At 44.0% G+C, this 19,670-nt stretch overlaps 1 protein-coding gene across 1 annotated transcript in view; it reads left to right on the forward strand.

The window, feature by feature from the left end:
- Positions 1 to 252: 252 nt before the first annotated feature.
- The window catches only part of ATP6V0E1 (ATPase H+ transporting V0 subunit e1), a 51,451-nt gene continuing 32,033 nt past the window's right edge, over positions 253 to 19,670 (forward strand). The window contains exons 1-2 of the mRNA XM_003310963.6: positions 253 to 470; positions 11,309 to 11,356. Coding sequence (XP_003311011.2) covers positions 367 to 470; positions 11,309 to 11,356 — 152 coding nt within the window. The 5' untranslated portion in view covers positions 253 to 366. The remainder of the gene's footprint in view (positions 471 to 11,308; positions 11,357 to 19,670) is intronic.

Below are 19,670 nucleotides of genomic sequence, written 5' to 3' on the forward strand. Positions count from 1 at the left end.
AGAATAGTAAGAGACAACTATTGTTAAGTTCTCTATGTCTGTTGCATAAGTAGATGAGGCTGTAGATAACTACACTCTTTGTCTAAAAGGGCCAAGTTCTCATCAGAACACTTTGCTGAGCCCCTGGTGACCGAATCCCTAGCTCTGGGGTGAGCGACATGCCTCCAAGGAGCTGCAGCAAGGAGACAGCCAGGCGAAGGCGGGGCTCTGCCTCTGGGCTCCCCGAGGGGCGGAGGCCGCCGCGCGGGTCACGTGGGGGCGCGGGAGGCGGGGCTTGCACACGCTGGTCACGCGGTCAGCTATTGACACTTCCTGGTGGGATCCGAGTGAGGCGACGGGGTAGGGGTTGGCGCTCAGGCGGCGACCATGGCGTATCACGGCCTCACTGTGCCTCTTATTGTGATGAGCGTGTTCTGGGGCTTCGTCGGCTTCTTGGTGCCTTGGTTCATCCCTAAGGGTCCTAACCGGGGGTAAGTGCGCGAGGCCCGCCTTGGGAGGAACGGGCGGTGAGGAGCTAGCAGGCCGGGGCGGGGAAAGGCACGACCCCCACACGGGTCAGAGAACGTTGCCTGGGCGCCCCCCGCGCTGCAGAGTCAGGCCCCCGACCCGGCGGAACTCCTTGTGTTCCTTTTCGCAGCAGCTTCAGTGTCCTCCGGCCTGAGCGAGTGGAGGGTGACCTTTGGTGGACCCCCCCTTGGAAACGAGTTTCAGGGGAATTTTTTCTCATCATAGCCCTGTGTGGGGAAGTGCAGTCGGAAATGAGCAGGCCGAATCTGGGAGAAACTGGGGTTTGTCCCTAGTCGACTGTCCCCCTTTAGCCCTGCCTTCCACCCACATGAGGCCTCGTTTGCCTGAACTTGAGGATCAAATAAATAAAACAGAAATTGGCTTCTCTGCCTCCCATGCTGTCGCGGTTGCGTACAGAACAAGCTCCTTCGACAACATTGAGCCCAGGCCTTGCATCTAGTGGGCGCCAGGAGGCGGTTGGGGCCTGATCTAAAGCGAGATTAATTACCAAAGAGCAGGAGGTATTGCTGAGAAACCCCTGCGTCATGCCTTTTGGAGGGCGCTCCGGCTCTTGTATGTGAGTGTAAGAAGTGCTTAGAATGATTGGCTAAGAAAGATTTTGTTTTTCCAGACTTCTTTGTTGGTTAGAGCTTTGTCTATTTTGGAATTAAACTTTTTAACTGTAGTATAAAATAGAGGCTTAATCTTCAAAGGAGCCTTGGAACACCCTCTTCCTGGTTCCTCTTTTGCTTTTCAGTCATTTTTTTCTCAGTTCAAGATGATGAGAGGTGAAACTTCGACTGAAGTCAGTTTGTCAGAAACACCATCTCTTGCTTTATTCTTGAACCTAATTGGTGGCTTCATAGTGCCTGGTTTTCATAGTACCTTGTATGCACAGGAGGCACCCAATAAATACCTGTTGAGTGAATAGTTCTATTGTCTTTATTAAAAGAAAAAGATTTTTGGCCAGGTGCCGTGGCTCACGCCTGTAATCCCAGCACTTTGGGAGGCCAAGGCGGGCGGATCACGAGGTCAGGAGATCGAGACCATCCTGGCTAACACGGTGAAACCCGTCTCTACTAAAAATACAAAAAATTAGCCGGGCGTGGTGGCGGGCGCCTGTAATCCCAGCTACTCGGGAGGCTGAGGCAGGAGAATAGCGTGAACCCAGGAGGCGGAGCTTGCAGTGAGCCGAGATCGCGCCACTGCACTCCAGCCTGGGCGACAGAGTGAGACTCCGTCTCAAAAAAAAAAAAAAAAGAAAAAGATTTTTACTACTTCCCTAATATTTTGTGACCTGAACCCCTTTTGCTCCCTGGGATACATTTGCTTTATTAGTCTAAAATTATTTTTTTTTTTAAAGATACATGGTAGATGAATTTTTATCATTTTTAAGTATCAAGTTCCTCCTCCCTGGTAACACCAGTTATATGGGGTCATCTCTCCTACCTATAGAGGTTGATGGACAGTCAGAATTCTGACATTATTAAAGCAATTGTATTTACCAAAGTTAATTAGATTTGTTTTTCCTACCGGAGTTAGAGAACAACAAAGTGCTTCTTTGTTGTGTTTATATCTTCAACTGTTTCATTACCCTACTGTCTGCCTTTATGGCCTTTGTACTCAAAGAAGCATTTATTAATGTACTAATAGCACTGACAATTCCTTTCTTAAAGACCATTCTCTCCCCTTCCTTGGGATGTCATTGCCATTATCCAGGGTAATGAAACCCATCCTGTTTCCACTTAGCCCTAGTGAATGTCATGATTCAGGTATTTGACCAGCTAATGATATATAGACATGTGTCACTTAACAAAAGGGATATGTTTGAGAAATGTGTTAGTAGGGCTTTTGTGTGAACAAAGAGTTTACTTAAACAGATGGTACAGCCTACTACACACCTAGGCTATTTGGTAGAACCTGTTGCCTCTAGGTAGGCTACACACCTGTACAGCATGTTACTGTCCTTAAATACTGTATAGACAAATGTAACACAATGGTATTTGTGTATCTAAACATAGAAAAGGTACAGTAAAAATACATATCAAAGATTTAAAATGGTCCACCTGTGTAGGGCACTTACCATGAATGGAGCTTGCAGGACTGGAAATTGCTGTGAGTGAGTCAGTGACTGGTGAGTGAATGTGAAGAACCAGGACATTGCTGTATACCATGGTGGACTTTAGAAACACTGTATACTTCGGCTCCATGAAATTTCTGAAAAAATATTTTTCTTTCTTCAAAAATAAATTAACCTTAGCTTCCTGTAACTTTTTTACTTAAACTTTTGAATTATTTTTAACTTTTTGACTCTTGTACTAACACTTGGCTTAAAACACAAGCAAGGCTGGGCATGGTGGCTCACACCCATAATATGCAGCACTTTGGGAAGCCGGACAAGAGGATTGCTTGAGACCAGCCTGGGCAACACAGCGAGACCTTATCTCTGAAAAAAAATTTTTTTAATTAGTTGGGTATGGTGGTGCACACCTGTGGTCCTAGCTACTGGGGAGGCTGAGTGAGGGGGATGGGAGTGTTTGAGACCAGGAGTTCCAGGATGCAGTAAGCTATGATCACACCACTGTACTCCAGCCTGGGCAACAGTGAGACCCTGTCTCTTCAAAAATGAAACAAGTCCAGTGTCAGAGTCTGGGGAAGAGGCTGCAGGCACCATGTCCATTTTCACAGATGGCAGGAAGAAGCCCCTGAAACAGCCCAAGAAGCAGGCCAAGGAGATGGGTGAGGAAGATAAGGTTGGTTTTTTGTTGTTTTTGTTTGTTTGTTTGTTTGTTTTTGAGACAGAGTCTCACTCTGTCGCCAGGCTGGAGTGCAGTGGCGTGATACTGGCTCACTGCACCCTCCGCCTCCTGGGTTCAAGCAATTCTCCTGCCTCAGCCTCCCGAGTAGCTGGGGTTACAGGCGCGCACCACCACGCCCGGCTAATTTTTGTATTTTTAGTAGAGACGGGATTTCACCATGTTGGCCAGGATGGTCTCGATCTCTTGACCTCATGATCCGCCCATCTCAGCCTCCCAAAGTGCTAGAATTACAGGCATGAGCCACCACGCCCGGCTGGAAGATACATTTTTTAAACAAAAAGAGGAGCAGAAGAAACTGGAGGAGCCGAAAGTGAAGGCCATGGGGAAGGGGCCCCTGGTCATAGGTGGAATTAAGAAATCCGGCAAAAAATAAGCTGTTCCATGTGCCTGAGGTGATCGATGGTGACCCTTGATTCCATTTGTATTTAAACATCTGGATTCCCTGTTATAACTTTTTTTTTTTTTTCTTTGAGATGGACTCTCACTCTTTTGTCCAGGCTGGAGTACAGTGGTGCCATCTTGGCTCACTGCAACCTCCACCTGCTGGATTCAAGCAATTCTCCTGCCTCAGCCCCCTGAGTAGTTGGGATTACAGGTGCCCACCACCATGCCTGGCTAATTTTTGTATTTTCAGTAGAGAAGGGGTTTCACCATGTTGGACAGGCTGGTCTTGAACTCCTGACCTCAGGTGATCCGTCCGCCTCGGCCTCCCAAAGTGCTGAGATTACAGGTGTGAGCTGCCACACCCGGCCCCCTGCTATAACATCTTTTGCCACCTATACTTAGAATGAAGTGTTGTCTTGGAGCCTGTTGTACATTGTACATGTAAGAGTAAACTTTTGAAAACAAATCAAAACACACACAGACACATTGTACAGCTATATAATTTTTTTTTTTTTAAGAGTCAGAGAGTCTCACTGTCACCCAGGCTGGAGTGCAGTGGCTCCATCATAGCTCACTGCAGCCTTGAACTCCAAGGCTCAAGGGATCCGTCCACCTCAGCCTCCGCACTAGCTAGGACATAGGCGTGCACCACTACACCCAGCTAATTTGTTGTTGTTGTTTTGAGACAGGGTCTCTCTTTGTTGCCCAGGCTGGTCTCCAACTCTTGACCTCAAGCAGTCCTCCCACCTTGGCCTCCCAAAGTGCTAGAATTACAGGCATAAGCCACCTCGGACCTAATCTATTTTCTTTCTTTATATCCTATCCTATAAGTTTTTTTCCATTTAAATTTTTTTTAACTTTTTAAACTTTTTTTTCTTAAAAACTAAAACACAAACATATTATTCTAGGCCTACACAGGTTCAGGATCATCAAGATGTCATTAGGTGATAGGAATGTTTCAGCTCCATTATAATCTTAGGGGACCACCTGTCATTTATGCATTCATTCATTGACTGAAAGGTCATTATGTGGCAATTGTCAAGTGCCTGTATTATCTGGGTCCAGTTCACAGCCTCTGCTGCAGTCCTTGCTTTTCCTGCTCTTGGCTGGATTGAGCAGGTCTTGAAACAGTGTCTCTCCTAGGAAGAGTTGCTATAATACATTTTGAGAAACACTGCACCTAGGCAGATGATCCCTGTGACCTTGACGATTTAGTTAACTTTTCCATGTTCCCATTTCTTCATTTTAAAATGGAAATAGGCTTTTCTGTAGGGATTTTTTTAAAAAGGAAATACTAGTGCACAATTTAATTAACTTTTCCATGTTCCCATTTCCTCTTTTTAAAATGGAAATAGGCTTTTCTGTGGGGATTTTAAAAAAAGGAAATATTGAAGCCGAATTAGTACTAGTTCCCCTTTACCTCTTGAAAATACTGCAAATCAAATTTTTCAGGATACGTGAAGGAGCTGAAGTGCTTCACACTATGGTGAGTTGGGGTTTTTTTTTGAGACAGTCTTCCTCTGTTGCCCAGTCTGGAGTGTGGTGGCACAATCTCGGCTCACTGAAACCTCCACCTCCCAGGTTCAAGCGCTTCTCGTGCCTCAACCTCCCGAGTATCTTGGACTACAGGCGCACGTCACCATGCTTGACTAATTTTTGTATTTTTAGTAGAGGCAGGGTTTCACCATGTTGGCCAGGCTGTTACCAGACTTTTGGCCTCAAGTGATCCTCTCGCCTCGGCCTCCCAATGTGTTGGGATAACAGGCTCGAGCAGTGCCCCTAGCTTGTGGTGAATTTTTAATACAGGTGGGCATTTCTGATTTAAATGATCAAAAATATTTTCAAAAAAATAAAAATGGGCCTGACGTGGTGGCTCACACCGGCACTTTGGGAGGCTGAGGTGGGAGGATCACTTGAAGCCAGAAAATAGAGACCAAGCCTGGGCAATAAAGTGAGACCTGGTCTCTACAAAAACAATTTTTTAAAAATTACCTAGGCATGGTGGTGTAGACCTGTGGTCCTAGCTTCTCAGGAGGCTGGGTGGGTGGATTGTTTGAGCCCAGGATGTTGAGGCTGCAGTGAGCTATGATCATGCCACTGCATTCTAGCCTAGGCAACAGAGTGAGACCCCATCCCTTAAAAAAAAAATTCTCTTTTGCCCTTTCTTTTCCCTGCCTCATTAGGTCCTATAATCTCCTAATTACCCAACTTTCAGCATTCTGATGTGCAGGGGTCTCTTGGGGAAGATAAATTAACATCAAATACATCTGTGTTTCTCTCCCTTCTTTCCTCCTCACAGGGTTCCTTTATTTATCTCCTTACTGAAGATTTTTTTTTTTTTTTTTTTTTTTTTGAGACCTAGTCTTGCTCTGTCACCCAGGCTGGAGTGCAATGGCACGATCTTGGCTCACTACAGCCTCTGCCTCCCGGGTTCAAGCAATTCTCCTGCCTCAGCCTTCCGAGTAGCTGGGATTACAGGCATGGGCCACCATGCCCAGCTCATTTTTGTATTTTTTAGTAGAGATGGGGTTTTGCCATGTTGGCCAGGCTAGTCTCAAACTCCTGACCTCAGACGATCCACCCACCTTGGCCTCCCAAAGTGCTGGGATGACAGGAGTTGGGCACCATGCCCAGCCGAAGATTTTTTAAAATTTATTTCTTAAAACAGGGTCTTACTCTGTTGCCCAGGCTGGAGTGCAGTGGCACGGTCAGTCATAGCCCGCTGCAGCCTCAACCTGGGCTCACACAATCCTTCTGCTTCAGCCTCCAGCATAGCTGGGACAACAGGCATGCACCACCATGCCCAATCAATTAAAAAAAAAATGTTGTAGATACTGGGTCTCGTTTTATTGCCTATGCTGGTCTTGAACTCCTGACTTCAAGCAGTCCTCCCACCTCAGCCAACCAAAGTGCTAGGATTACAGTTGTGAGCACTGTGCTCAGCCAGGAAAAACTTATGAATCTTTTCTTTTATTAAAAAAAAAAATAGCCTACGATCACTTGGAAAAAACTCTTCCGAATTTATGGATGACCTAAATAAAGCCCCTGGCTCTTTATTTTTGCAACTGAAAAGGGCCAGCTAAAATCAGGTCTGTGCCTGGAATCAGCTTTCCTGATTCCTGACCATTCTAGTTTCTCATGATTTCCCTCTTTTCTCTAAAGGAATCCATAGATTCTCTAAAGCTTCCATTTTCTCACAGTGGCTTCCTAACCAGTAGATGTGGGGGAGGAGAAAAGGAAAGAGCGCAGAGATGAGTTTGCCAGTTCAGTCAACTCCACTTTTCTTTTTTTGTGGTTTGTTTTAATTTTATTTTTATTTTTTGATTATTTTATTTATAAATAATAGAGATGGGCTAGCCGGGCATGGTGGCTCATGCCTGTAATCCCGGCACTTTGGAAGGCTGAGGTGGGTGGATCACTTGGTCGGGAGTTCAAGACCAGCCTGGCCAACATGGTGAAACCTCATCTCTACTAAAAATACAAAAATTAGCCAGGTGTGGTGGTGTGCGCCTGTAATCCCAGCTACTCTGGAGGCTGAGGCAGGAGAATTGCTTGAGCCCAGGAGGCGGAGGTTGCAGTGAGTTGAGATTGCGCCACTGCACTCCAGCCTGGACGACAGAGCGATACTCTGTCTCAAAAATTAAAAAAAAAAAAAAAAAAAATACAGATGGGATCTCGCTCTGTTGGCCAGGTTGGTCTTAAACACCTGGCCTCAGCCTCCCAAAGTGCTAAGATTACAGGCTTGAGCCACCATACCTGTTTTTTTGTTTTGTTTTGTTTTGTTTTAAAGAGTCTCCCTGCGTTGCCAAGGCCTCGAGTGCAGTAGCGTGCTCATATCTCACTACAGCCTTGATATCCTGGGCTCTAGTGATCCTCCCGCCTCAGCCTCCTGAGTAGCTGGGACTATAGGCATGCTACTGCATCCAGCTAACTCCCCTTTTTTCATGAACAATTTCAAACATGTAGAAAAGTAGGAAGAGTAGTACAATAAGTGCCATATATTACCTCCTAGACTCAGTCATTGTTTAACGTATTCATATTTGCTTTGAGTGTGTGTATATATAATTTTGCTGGACCATTTGAAAGTAAATTGCAGTTATTGTGGCATTTCACCACTCAGCATGCAGCTCCTAAGACCAAGCATATTAGGAGCTGATACGTTAATGAGGGAGCTTTTATGTGAAACTATTAATATTAAGCAAGTAATACAAAGGAGCCTCAGCTCTTTCAGTTCTATGAGATGGTCTTTTGGAGAAGAGAGAAGACAGGGAAGAGATTCCACAGTGGAGCACGGACTGGGGGAAGATGAGTAAAGGCTTGGAATTGAGAATCCTAGATATAATGTGTTTTGGGGGACAGTGAAGGCACCTGCCTTCAGGAATGAAGGACTGATGTTTGCACGTAGGGGGAGGTGAGAAGGATGGGTGGAGGGAGTCAGTTACAAATGAAGCGGGGGACTTGATTCTGTAGGTCTTCAAACATTTTTATTGTGCAACTGTCAGAATTTCTTTAGCACAATCCCCCATACATATTTATTTATATTTTATAAGTGTAATGTATAAATTATGTATTTCAAGGAACTGACCAACTCTTACTACCTGCACTGCTGCCAGCCTGATCCACTTGGATTATATAATTCCTCTCAACTGCTTTCTCTGCTTTCTTTTTGCCCCGCTTCCCCCAGTCTCTTTCATCCCAGCAGAGAGATCCCTTAGAATTGGAATCAGATTTTGTCAGTCCTCTCCTCAAATCCCTCCAAATAACTGCCCTTTTCTTTTCTTTTCTTTTCTTTTCTTTCTTTCTTTCTTTCTTTCCTTCTTTCTTTCTTCTTTCTGTCTGTCTTTCTTTCTTTCTCTCTCTTTCTCTCTTTTCTTTCTTTCTTTTTTATTTTTTTTGAGATGGAGTCTCGCTCTGTCGCCCAGGCTTGAGTGCAGTGGCGGGATCTCGGCTCACTGCAAGCTCCGCCTCCTGGGTTCACGCCATTCTCCTGCCTCAGCCTCCCGAGTAGCTGGGACTACAGGCGCCCGCCACCACGCCCGGCTAATTTTTTTGTGTTTTCAGTAGAGACGGGGTTTCACCGTGTTAGCCAAGATGGTCTCGATCTCTTGACCTCGTGATCCGCCCGCCTCGGCCTCCCAAAGTGCCGGGATTGCAGGCGTGAGCCACTGCGCCCGGCCATAACTTCCCTTTTCACTCAGAGTCAAAGCCTTTTAAGAGTGAAAGTCCTTTCAGAGGCCACATGGTACCTCTTTGACCTCACCTTTCCCCAGGCTCCTTGCTCTGTGTCAGCCACACAGACCCCTTCCTCTTTGAACTCCAGGTACCCTCTCACCCCCTGCCTTTGACATCACTTCTGCCTGGAACGCTCCGTCACCTTGTTCAGGTCTGCACTGAGACGCCACCTCCTCAGCAAGGCTTTTCCTGACCATCCTCAAAAATTGCAACCACAATCTCCAACCCCTGGTAGACCCCGTCTCCCTTTCCTGTCTTATTTTCCTCCATCAGCACTTACTGACCATCTGGCATATATAGGTAGATAATTGTTGTTTGTTGTGTGTTCATCTTGTTTGTTGTCTGTCTATGCCAGTAGCACGTGAGCTTCATGAGGCAGTGGTTTTTTTTTGTTTATTTATTTATTTTTTTGAGATGGAGTCTTGCTCTGTCGCCCATGCTGGAGTGCAATAGCGCAATCTCGGCTCACTGCAACGTCTGCCTCCCAAGTTCAAGTGATTCTTCTGCCTCAGCCTCCTGAGCAGCTGGGATTATAGGCGAGCACCACCACGCCCAGCTAATTTTTGTATTTTTAGTAGAGATGGGGTTTCATCATATTGGTCAGGCTGGTCTCGAACTCCTGACCTCTTGATCCGCCTGCCTCGGCCTCCTAAAGTGCTGGGATCACAGGCGTGAGCCACCACGCCCGGCCACAAGGCAGTGGTTTTTATCTGTTTTGTTTCCTGTTCTCTCCTCAGACCCTAATACATATACTGGACATTCAGTGAGTGAAAATCTGTTGAACGAGTAAATGAATGTGCCAATATATTAACCAAAGAAAATACACACACAGTGGCTCATGCCTGTAATCCCAGCACTTTGGGAAGCATAGGTAGGTGGATTACTTGAGGCCAGGAGTTTGAGAACAGCCTGGACAACATGGCAAAACCCCATCTCTACTAAAAATACAAAAATTAGCCGGGCATGGTGGTGCATGCCCATAATCTCAGCTACTTGGGCTGAGGCAGGAGAATCGCTTGAACCTGAGAGGCGGAGTTTGCAATGAGCCAAGATTGTGCCACTGCACTCCAGCCTGGATGACAGAGTGAGACTCTGTCTCAAAAAACAAAAAAGACACACAGAACTTCTAAAGGATGAGTTAAAAATAAAGAAAAATAAGAGTTCTGGGCCAGGTGTGGTGGCTCACACCAGTAATCCCAACACTTTGGGAGGCTAAGGCAGGAGTATCACTTGAGGCCAGGAGTTCAAGTACAACCTGGTCAACATATTGAGACCCCCCCCCCCGACCCCACCTCTCCAAAAAAAATTAAAAATATTAGCCAGGCCTGGTTGTGTACACCAGTAGTCCTAGCTACTCAGGAAGCTGAGGCAGAAGGATCAGTTGAGCCGAGGCGTTGGAGGTTACAGGGAGCTATGATCATGCCACTGCCCTCTAGCCTGGGCGACAGAGACCCTGTCTCTTAAAAAAACAGGAGTTATAATATTTGGTTCCCAAGTTCTAGGAAATGGTCTTGCTCTTCTTAGGGCGTGGACATGCCTCTTGGAAACCAAATGATGGATGATGGAGGGGGGACATCAAAAGGTCTTAAGTAGAGAATCCTGGTGATTGTTTATAGAATGAAGGAGAAGGAGAAAAGTTTGAATCTGCCAGCAGTTAAGCCAGGAGAACTGGGTGAATTTTGTTGCTGACAGTGGGAATGGGAAGGAGGAAATACACATGGGGAGAGATGCTTTAAACTATAAATCCACAGTATTTGGTGACTGTGGAGGTGCAGAGAAGGCATGGACAAAAGATGATGGATGTGAGGGTGGGTCGGTTGGGTGAAAATGGCAGAGCTTCTTCTGAGGAGTAGGAGATTCAGAAGGGGAGCTTTTAGAAAAGAGATGGGAAGAGAACAGCATGAACTGAGGTTTAGAAATGTTGAAATTCTGCTGATGAGAGATCAAAGTGTAACTTTTTCAGACATGAATGGAGATTGGGAGAGCTCATCGCTGGAGAGTCATATTTTTAGAAGTACAGTGTTAATTTCATTACAGAGAATACTACCAAATAGGGTAATTACTTAGTTGTCAAAACTAATTGTCACTGCGGCCTTTCCTGTTTAGTTTCAGATAAATTTGGATTGGACAGCTACACGGTGGCATCAGCACATATCTCTTTAAATACAAATGTTTAATTACATAAACTTTTCCCAGGTGTACCCTGGGCACACTGCAGTTTGCTGGATATTTGAGCAAATACAGATCCAATTTCTTGGTGTGCAATCCATGCCAGTTTGATAATCTGGAAAGGGGACTTAAACCATTCTGTGATGTTTGCATAGTTTGCTAGTTATTTAATGACATTTGCATTTTTTTTTTTTTAGAGTTATCATTACCATGTTGGTGACCTGTTCAGTTTGCTGCTATCTCTTGTAAGTAATTTTTTCTTAAGTAATTATTCTTGGTATTTGTAGTGTGTGCGATTTACACATTTGTTTTATTGGAGCTCATCCCTCATGTAATATCTAGAAATAGTGTCCTAAAATTGAAAATATCACACTTTTCATATGCTCAGTATATTTATGTAGAGTTGTACAGATACTCTATCCTTCTGGGAATACAACTTCTGTTTAATTGGCACAAATGTTAAAGCTTATAAGTAGCTGGAAATTAGGATTATACTACTTTATATTTTACTATGGTGAAGTATTTACTTATTTATTTATCTTTTGAGACAAGGTCCCGCTCTGTCGCCCAGGCTGCAGTGCAGTGGTGTGATCTCAGCTCACTGCAACCTCGGCCTCCTGGGTTCAAGTGAGTCTCATGCCTCAGCTACCTAAATGGCTGGGGTTACAGGCACACGCCGCCATGCATGGCTAATTTTTGTATTTTTAGTGGAGACGGGTTTGCCATGTTGGCCAGGCTGGTCTCAAACTCCTGACCTCAAGTGATCCGCCTGCCTTAGCCTCCCAAAGTGCTGGGATTACAGGCATGAGCCACTGTGCCCGGTATACTATTGTGAAGTATTTAGATCTACTTATTTTACTGAAATATCTCACTAATGGAGCTAATAAAGCTATTCTTTACTGTGACTTTTGTTTATCTGATGGACAGAAATTGAGCTAGAATTATAACCAAGTAGACTAAGGATAATTTTTTAACAATTCATTGTAAGCTGTATCAAAATATATGTATTGATCACATACCATAAAAATAATCCTAAGGATTTCTTTCAATTTAGGTTTTTGAGACAGGGTCTTGCTCTGTCACCCAGGCTGGAATGGCTCAATCATAGCTCACTGCAGCCTCAAACTCTTAGGCTCAAGCGATCCTCCTGCCTCTGCCTCCCAAGTAGTTGGGACTATAGTCATGCGCCACCATGCTCAGCTAACTTTTTTATTTTTGTAGAGATGGAGTCTTACTGTGTTACCCAGGCTGGTCTTGAACTCCTGGCCTCAGTGATCCTTCCATCTTAGCCTCCCAAAGTGCTAGGATTACAGGCATGAGTCACTACACCCAGCCAGGATTTCTTTCTAGAGTTTAGAACCAGTGATTCTCTTTTTTTGAAGAGAGCTTTCTAGCTTCCTGAGACTTCAGAGACATGGAAAGTGTTGGTGTTCACAGAAGTGTTGTTTAGTGCCCATGTAAGGTAGGAAGCAACAGTTCTGACCCATCCTATAGATGAAAGACCATGACTTTTTTTTCCAGAAACATTTTAATAAAAATTGGCCATTTCCAAGAAACACCCACTGCATGCCCATTAATAAAAGAGGACCATAACAAAATAGAAAATTTACCATATAGCTGTGATTTAAAATAGCTGTGATTTAAAGAGAAAATGTGGACACAAGCACATCAGCAAAGTCCAGTATTAAAGTCACATTCCGGCCAGGATCGGTGGCTCACGCCTGTAATCCCAGCACTTTGGGAGGCCGAGGCGGGTGGATCACCAGGTCAGGATATTGAGACCAGCCTGGCCAACATGGTGAAACCCATTCTCTATTAAAAATACAAAAAAAATTAGCTGGGCGTGGTGGCGCACACCTGTAGTCCCAGCTGCTCGGGAGGCTGAGGCAGGAGAATCACTTGAACCCTGGAGGCGGAGGTTGCAGTGAGCCGAGATTGCACCACTGCACTCCAGCCTGGGCGACAGAGCGAGACTCCACCTCAAAAAAAAAAAAAAACACATACATACATACATACATAAAGTCACATTCCTTCTTATGGGCTATGATTAGGAATCTGATCAGATATCAGAGTAAAAATACAAATGCTGAACTATTTAGGTCAAAGAACCTCTATAGAAGCATCTGTCTTCAAAGGCATTCCAATTTGAGATCAATTTTAGAATAAGGCATAACACATGTTAACAGAAGACATACAAGGTGATGAAAGAGGGATTCTACAATTCCCCACATACTCTGAACCTAATAAAACAAATCCAGATTTTTAAAAAATTACTTTTCTTTAAACAATTGCCAAGACTGAAATCAAAGAGAAATAGAAGGCACAACAATTTTGCTCTGGTTGTTATCTGGGTTTGGGGAATTTTTTCTTTTTTTTTTTTTTCAAATACAAATTAAACATGAAAAAACTCTATTTCAAATAAACTAACAGTTCAAGAAAAGCCTATCAGTTGCATTCCAGACATTTAAAACCTATATCGCAATTTAAATTTCAGTGGTAAAAACAGTAGGTTTTAGAATTGTTTTGTGATCCTATATCAAAAGAAAAATTCTATTCCTTTAATTCAGTTTTTAAACATACCAGTGAGAATCAAAATTGTCAAATTTTCCAATGACAAATTCTCCACACCAGAAGGTAGTCATGACTCTCAAAGAAGAAACAATTTGGGTTTTTCCTGCCTTCAAAATGTTATCAAGTCCTGTATTTCTCACAGGTTTTTGAAACACGTAGAAAACAAGAAATATTCCGATGAATGAAATATACCAAATGTCAGTAATATGCAAGACACATTCCTTTGGGGAAGTGGCTGTTAAAAAAAAAAATCCAGTCTGTATATGCAAAGTAAGCAAGGAAATTCAGTCTTTTTTTTTCTTCTTCTTCTTTAAAAATCCGTTACTCCTAAAATATCATTCCACAAAATTGGAAGTGAAAGACTAAAGGTCAGGGGCAAGGTGCGGTGGCTCATGCCTGTAATCCCAGCACTTTGGGAGGCCAAGGCAGGCAGATCACCTGAGGTCAGGAGTTCAAGACCAGCCTGGCCAACATGGTGAAACCTGGTCTCTACTAAAAATACAAAAAATTAGCCGGGCGTGGTGGCAGGCACCTATATTCCCAGCTACTCAGGAGGCTGAGGCAGGAGAATCGCTTGAACCCTGGAGGTGGAGCTTGCAGTGAGCCGAGATCACGCCATTGCACTCCAGCCTGGGGGACAAGAAGGAGACGGTGGCTCACGCCTGTAATCCCAGCACTTTGGGAGGCCGAGGCGGGCGGATCACGAGGTCAGGAGATCGAGACCATCCTGGCTAACACAGTGAAACCCCGTCTCTACTAAAAATACAAAAAAAAATTTAGCCGAGCGTGGTGGTGGGTGCCTGTAGTTCCAGCTACTTGGGAGGTTGAGGCAGGAGAATGGCGTGAACCCCGGAGGCGGAGCTTGCAGTGAGCCGAGATTGCACCACTGCACTCCAGTCTGGGCGACAGAGCGAGACTCCGTCTCAAAAAAAAAAAAAAAAAAGTTCTAGGCCGGGCATGGTGGCTCACGCCTGTAATCCCACCACTTTGGGAAGCTGAGGCGGGCAGATCACTTGAGCCCGGGAGTTCAAGACCAGCCTGAGCAACATGTTGAAACCCTTTCTCTACAAAAAATTATCCGATTGTGGTGGCACATGCCTGTAGTCCCAGCTACCGGGAAGGTGGAGGTGGGAGGATCACCTGAGCCCGGGAAGTCAAGGCTACAGTGAGCTGTCATTGCGGCAGTGCATTCCAGCCTGGGGGTCAGAGTGATACCCTGTCTCAAAAAAAAAAAAGTTGTGATAATGATGTTGTTTGACTGTTTAAACACTAAGGCCCAGCTGATGAAACTTAAAATTTAGTCTTTTTTTTTTTTTTTTGGTTAGAGTGTTAAAAGAAGCTTGTTCAGGTGATAACTTAGCCTCCAGAGTGGAACACAGGTTGCATGTGGAGGGAATTCTTATCACTATGTTTGGCTGTAAAGAGTATATGAAGCCTGGTGTGGTGGCTCACGCCTGTAATCCCAGCACTCTGGGAGGCCAAGGCGGGAAGATCACCTGAGGTTACAAGTTCAAGGCCAACCTAGCCAACATGGTGAAACCCCATCAATACTAAAAAAAAATTTTAAAAATTAGCTGCGCGTGGTGGTACGCACCTGTAGTCCCAGCTACTTGGGAGGCTGAGGCAGGAGAATTGCTTGAACCCAGGAGGTGGATGTTGCAGTGAGCCAAGATCGCTCCACTGCATCCAGCCTAGGCATCAGAGTGAGACTCCATCTTAAAAAAAAAAAAAAAAAGAGTAAATGAGGGCAAACACATGTATCATCAAGAACTGATTTTAGTACGATGGTTGACCATCAGCCTATCTTACTGAATCGCCTATGGAAATCAGTAAGGGAGCTCCATATCAATCCAGGTGTCAAGGATTGGTCTGTCATTGAAAAGGCCTTTGTTTTTATTGCTTTGAAGATCTCTGCAATGTGAGCAGTAAGGTCAGTGGTGGTACCTTATAAAAGGGAAAATGGGGGCCGGGCGTGTTGGCTTATGCCTGTATTCCCAGCACTTTGGGAGGCTGAGGCAGGCGGATCACAAGGTCAGGAGTTCGAAACTCCTGGCCAACACGGTGAAACCCCATCTCTACTAATAATACAAAATTAGCCCCATGTGGTGGCGGGCACCTATAATCCCAGCTACTAAGGAGGCTGAGGCAGGAGAATCACTTGAAACTGGGAGGCAGAGGTTGCAGTGAGCCGAGATTGTGCCATTGCACTCCAGCCTGGACAACAAGTCTCCATCTCAGGAGGGAAAAAAAGGGGCTCAGGGGAATGAGTTCACAGAGGAATGACTTGAGATTTAAACCCAAAAAGCACCAAAATATTTTGTGACTTCCTGGTTCTCCATAGTCTTTGAAATGTGGTTAATTTTCATGATATTTAAAACAAAAGAAAACAAAAACGTTTCCAGTCAGTCTCATGTCTTGTATTTCCACTTTTTTTTTTTTCTTTCTGGACACACAGTCTTGCTCTGTCACCCAGGCTGGAGTACAGTGGCACTACCATAGTTCACTGCAGCCTCAAACTCCTGGGCTGAAGCAATCTTCCTGCCTCAGCCTCCTGAGTAGCTGGGACTACAGACATACACCACCACACCTGGCAAATTTTTTAAATTTTTAGTAGATGAGGTCCTGCTATGTTTGTTGCCCAGGCTAGTCTTGAACTCCCGAGCTCAGGCAGTCTTCTCACCTCAGCCTTCCAAAGTGCTAGGATTACAGGCGTGAGCCACCACGCCCAGTCATATTTCCACTTTCAAGTATAAAATGAATAATTGGATTTGAGCCCTTGCCTCTTGCTGTGTAGACATTAGTCCATTTTTTCCTTTGTTCCCAAGTTCTGGTGACTTCTCTACTGACAGTGGATCAGCACTGTTAGTGGTGTATTAATAAAGGTGGTACACAGTGTTCCAACATTAAATGCTTCTGGAGGCCATTTTATGGGGAAATCAGCTGGATAGTATTGACTTTATGAAATCATTTTTCTTTTGTTTCTTTGAAATCTGATCATACATCCTATTTAGCATGATATCTGAGTGAAAAATGTGGATGGAATTCAAACCCCAAATATTTTACATACCTTATTCCACAAAAGAGTAAGATTCTATTAAAAAAATTGAAATTCAAAGGAAATTTCACTGTTTGGCACTGGTACATTTTCTTGAAAATGCCCCTTTTCAAGTAAGGCACACCCAAAGAGACTTTGGCTTTCAAAGTCATGTTTTGAAATGCATTCATGGACTTTTAAATTGCCTTCTGTTTGTTGCAGTTTTTTCTGGTGCCAGTTTGTTCTAGTTTAAAGTTTGATTCCGTGAGGCTCAACTTGTTTGAGCTCTGTATAAATTAGGTTCTCTGCCAGTAGAATCCAGTTTCTGTTAATAGTTCAGCAGAGGAAAATCTGAATGTTATATCTGGTTCCCTCTTTAAGGCACAAGATCACTTTTGTCTCTTAAACATACAATCTTGTTAAGTTACTATACTATATTTCTGGTCTTAGGTTAATTTTTAATGTTGAATTATATTGTTGTTTACTCAGAGTCACCAAGCTCACATGAAATTAGAAATGTAATGTATTGTGAAGACACAGTTGTTTCTTGGAAAACATGCTGTGTCTTAGCACCTGACTAACTGTAAATCTTACTGGCATCATGATATAGGAAAATAAATACTATCTAAGAATCAGGAGACCTAGGTTCTTTTAGGCAAAAGGATACTTGGCACGATTATGTTGTAGGGTGGTTTTGTGAGTTTTAAGTAAGATGCTGTGTGTGAAAACTTAGAGTAAAGCACAATAAAAATCAAAGTAATATTATCAGTGATTTTTTTTTTTTTTTGACATAGAGTCTTACTCTGTCGACCAGGCTGGAGTGCAGTGGCGAGATCTCAGCTCACTGCAACCTCCACCTTCCAGGTTCAAGTGATTCTCCTACCTCAGCCTCCTGAGTAGGTGGGACTACAGATGTGCGCCACCATGCCTGGCTATTTTTTGTATTGTTAGTAAAGACAGGGTGTCACCTTGTTGGCCAGGCTGGTCTCGAACTCCTGACCTCAAGTGATCCACCCACCTTGGCCTCCCAAAGTGCTGGGATTACAGGTGTGAGCCACCGCCCCCGGCCAATCAGTGATCTTTAAAATAAGTTATTTTAATTCAAAGGACTGTGTTATTTGTAAGCACAGTTTCCTTACAGGGCTGGTATAGTGAATATTTTACTTAGCCTTATTAGAATTCATTCATTCGACGTATATTTATTTAGCATTAGTAGGCACTGGATCTGGACACTACTAAAAATACAGAATTAGCCGGGCGTAGTGGCACAGTGTAGCAGTGAATAAACAAAGTAGACAACCTCCCTGTCCTCTTTAATGAGGAGAAGCAGATAAAACAAATCAAGAGCCAGAGAGGCCCAATCACTCCCCTCATTGCCCTTCATTCACTTCCCAAACAGGTTCCCCTATCCACTCATTTCCACAAATACCTACTCAGTTATAACCTCAGAAGATTCCCCTTTACTCATTCTTTAGCCCCCCATTGCTGTCCATCACACAGGGACCTGCACAGCCCACAGAAACTCCACCTCACATGTCTCGGAATTTGCAAATCCAGAGCTGAGCCTCACCTCCCTCACTGGCCTTTCTGGGTCCTGGCTCTAGAGCTAGTTTGAGCACAGGACATAATCACTTCCCAGGGGCCTGGGTGCACCGCTTTGGTTTCCAACCAAGTAACCACACGTGGTGGCTCATGCCTGTAATCGCAGCACTTTGGCTGATTGGTTTCAGGGCTGCTATTTACTTTAACATGTATTTCCTTTTTAAACTTTCTGGTTTTGAGCTTTTTTTTTTTTTTCTCCCCCGAGACGGAGTTTCACTCTTGTTGTCCAGGCTAGAGTGCAATGGCTGGATCTCAGCTCACTGCAACCTCTGCCTCCCAGTTTCAAGTGATTCTCTTGCCTCAGCCTCCCTAGTAACTGGGATTACAGGCATGTGCCACCACGCCTGGCTTATTTTGTGTTTTTAGTAGGGATGAGGTTTCTCCATGTTGGTCAGGCTAGTCTCGAACTCCTACCCTCAGGTGATCCACCTGCCTTGGCCTCCCAAAGGTTTTCAGCTTTTTAAACATACTATTTTCTCTCTATAAAAGTAGAAAGGTTAGGATAATGAACCTTCATTTGCTTACCACCCACCTTCAAAAATGATCAACTCATGGCCAATCTTGTTTTATCCCCACACTTTTCCTCTCCACCCCAGATTATTCTGAAACAAATCCCAGACATATCAGTTCATCTGTAAACATTTCAATATGTGTCTCTAAATTTTAAAAGTACAACCACAATACCATTATGCACAAAAAACTTAATTCCTTTATATCATCAAATATCCTATCATATTTAAATTTCCGTAATTGTCTCATTATTTTACAGCTTGCTGGAATCAAGGTCCACATAAAGACCACACGTAGCAATTGGTGAATGTCTCTCAAATTTCTCTTTATAGGCTTCTTCTCCATATCTTTCTCTTTTTTCTTGGAAATTTTAATAGAAAAACTGGGTTGTTTGCCCTTTAATGTTGCAGTCTGGTCTTTGTTAATTGCATACTCATGGTGGTAACACGTTCTTCTGTATTTTCTATGAATTGGTAGCCATATCTAGAGGCTGATCAGATTTAGCTTCAATTTTTTGACCAGTCTCCTTCATAAGTGGTGTTGAGTACTTCCAAGAGGGGTACATAATGTCTGATTTTTCTTTGTATTATTGGCCATCATTTATGATATTCTGTTTCTGTAATTTCTTATTCACTAATTAGCTAGACTATATCCAAAATAGAAGCCAAGTCTGGTGGCTCATGCCTGTAATCTCAGCACTTTGGGAAGCTGAGGCAGGAGAATTGCTTGAGGCCAGGAGTATGAGACCAGCCTGGGCAACATGGCGAAACCCTGTGTCTGAGGAGGAATCAGCCATAGGGAAATTGGAGGGAGGGCTTTCTGCAAATGTAAAAGCACTGAGG

This window comes from Pan troglodytes, chromosome 4 (genome assembly GCF_028858775.2).
Source record: "Pan troglodytes isolate AG18354 chromosome 4, NHGRI_mPanTro3-v2.0_pri, whole genome shotgun sequence".
NCBI lineage: Eukaryota > Metazoa > Chordata > Mammalia > Primates > Hominidae > Pan > Pan troglodytes.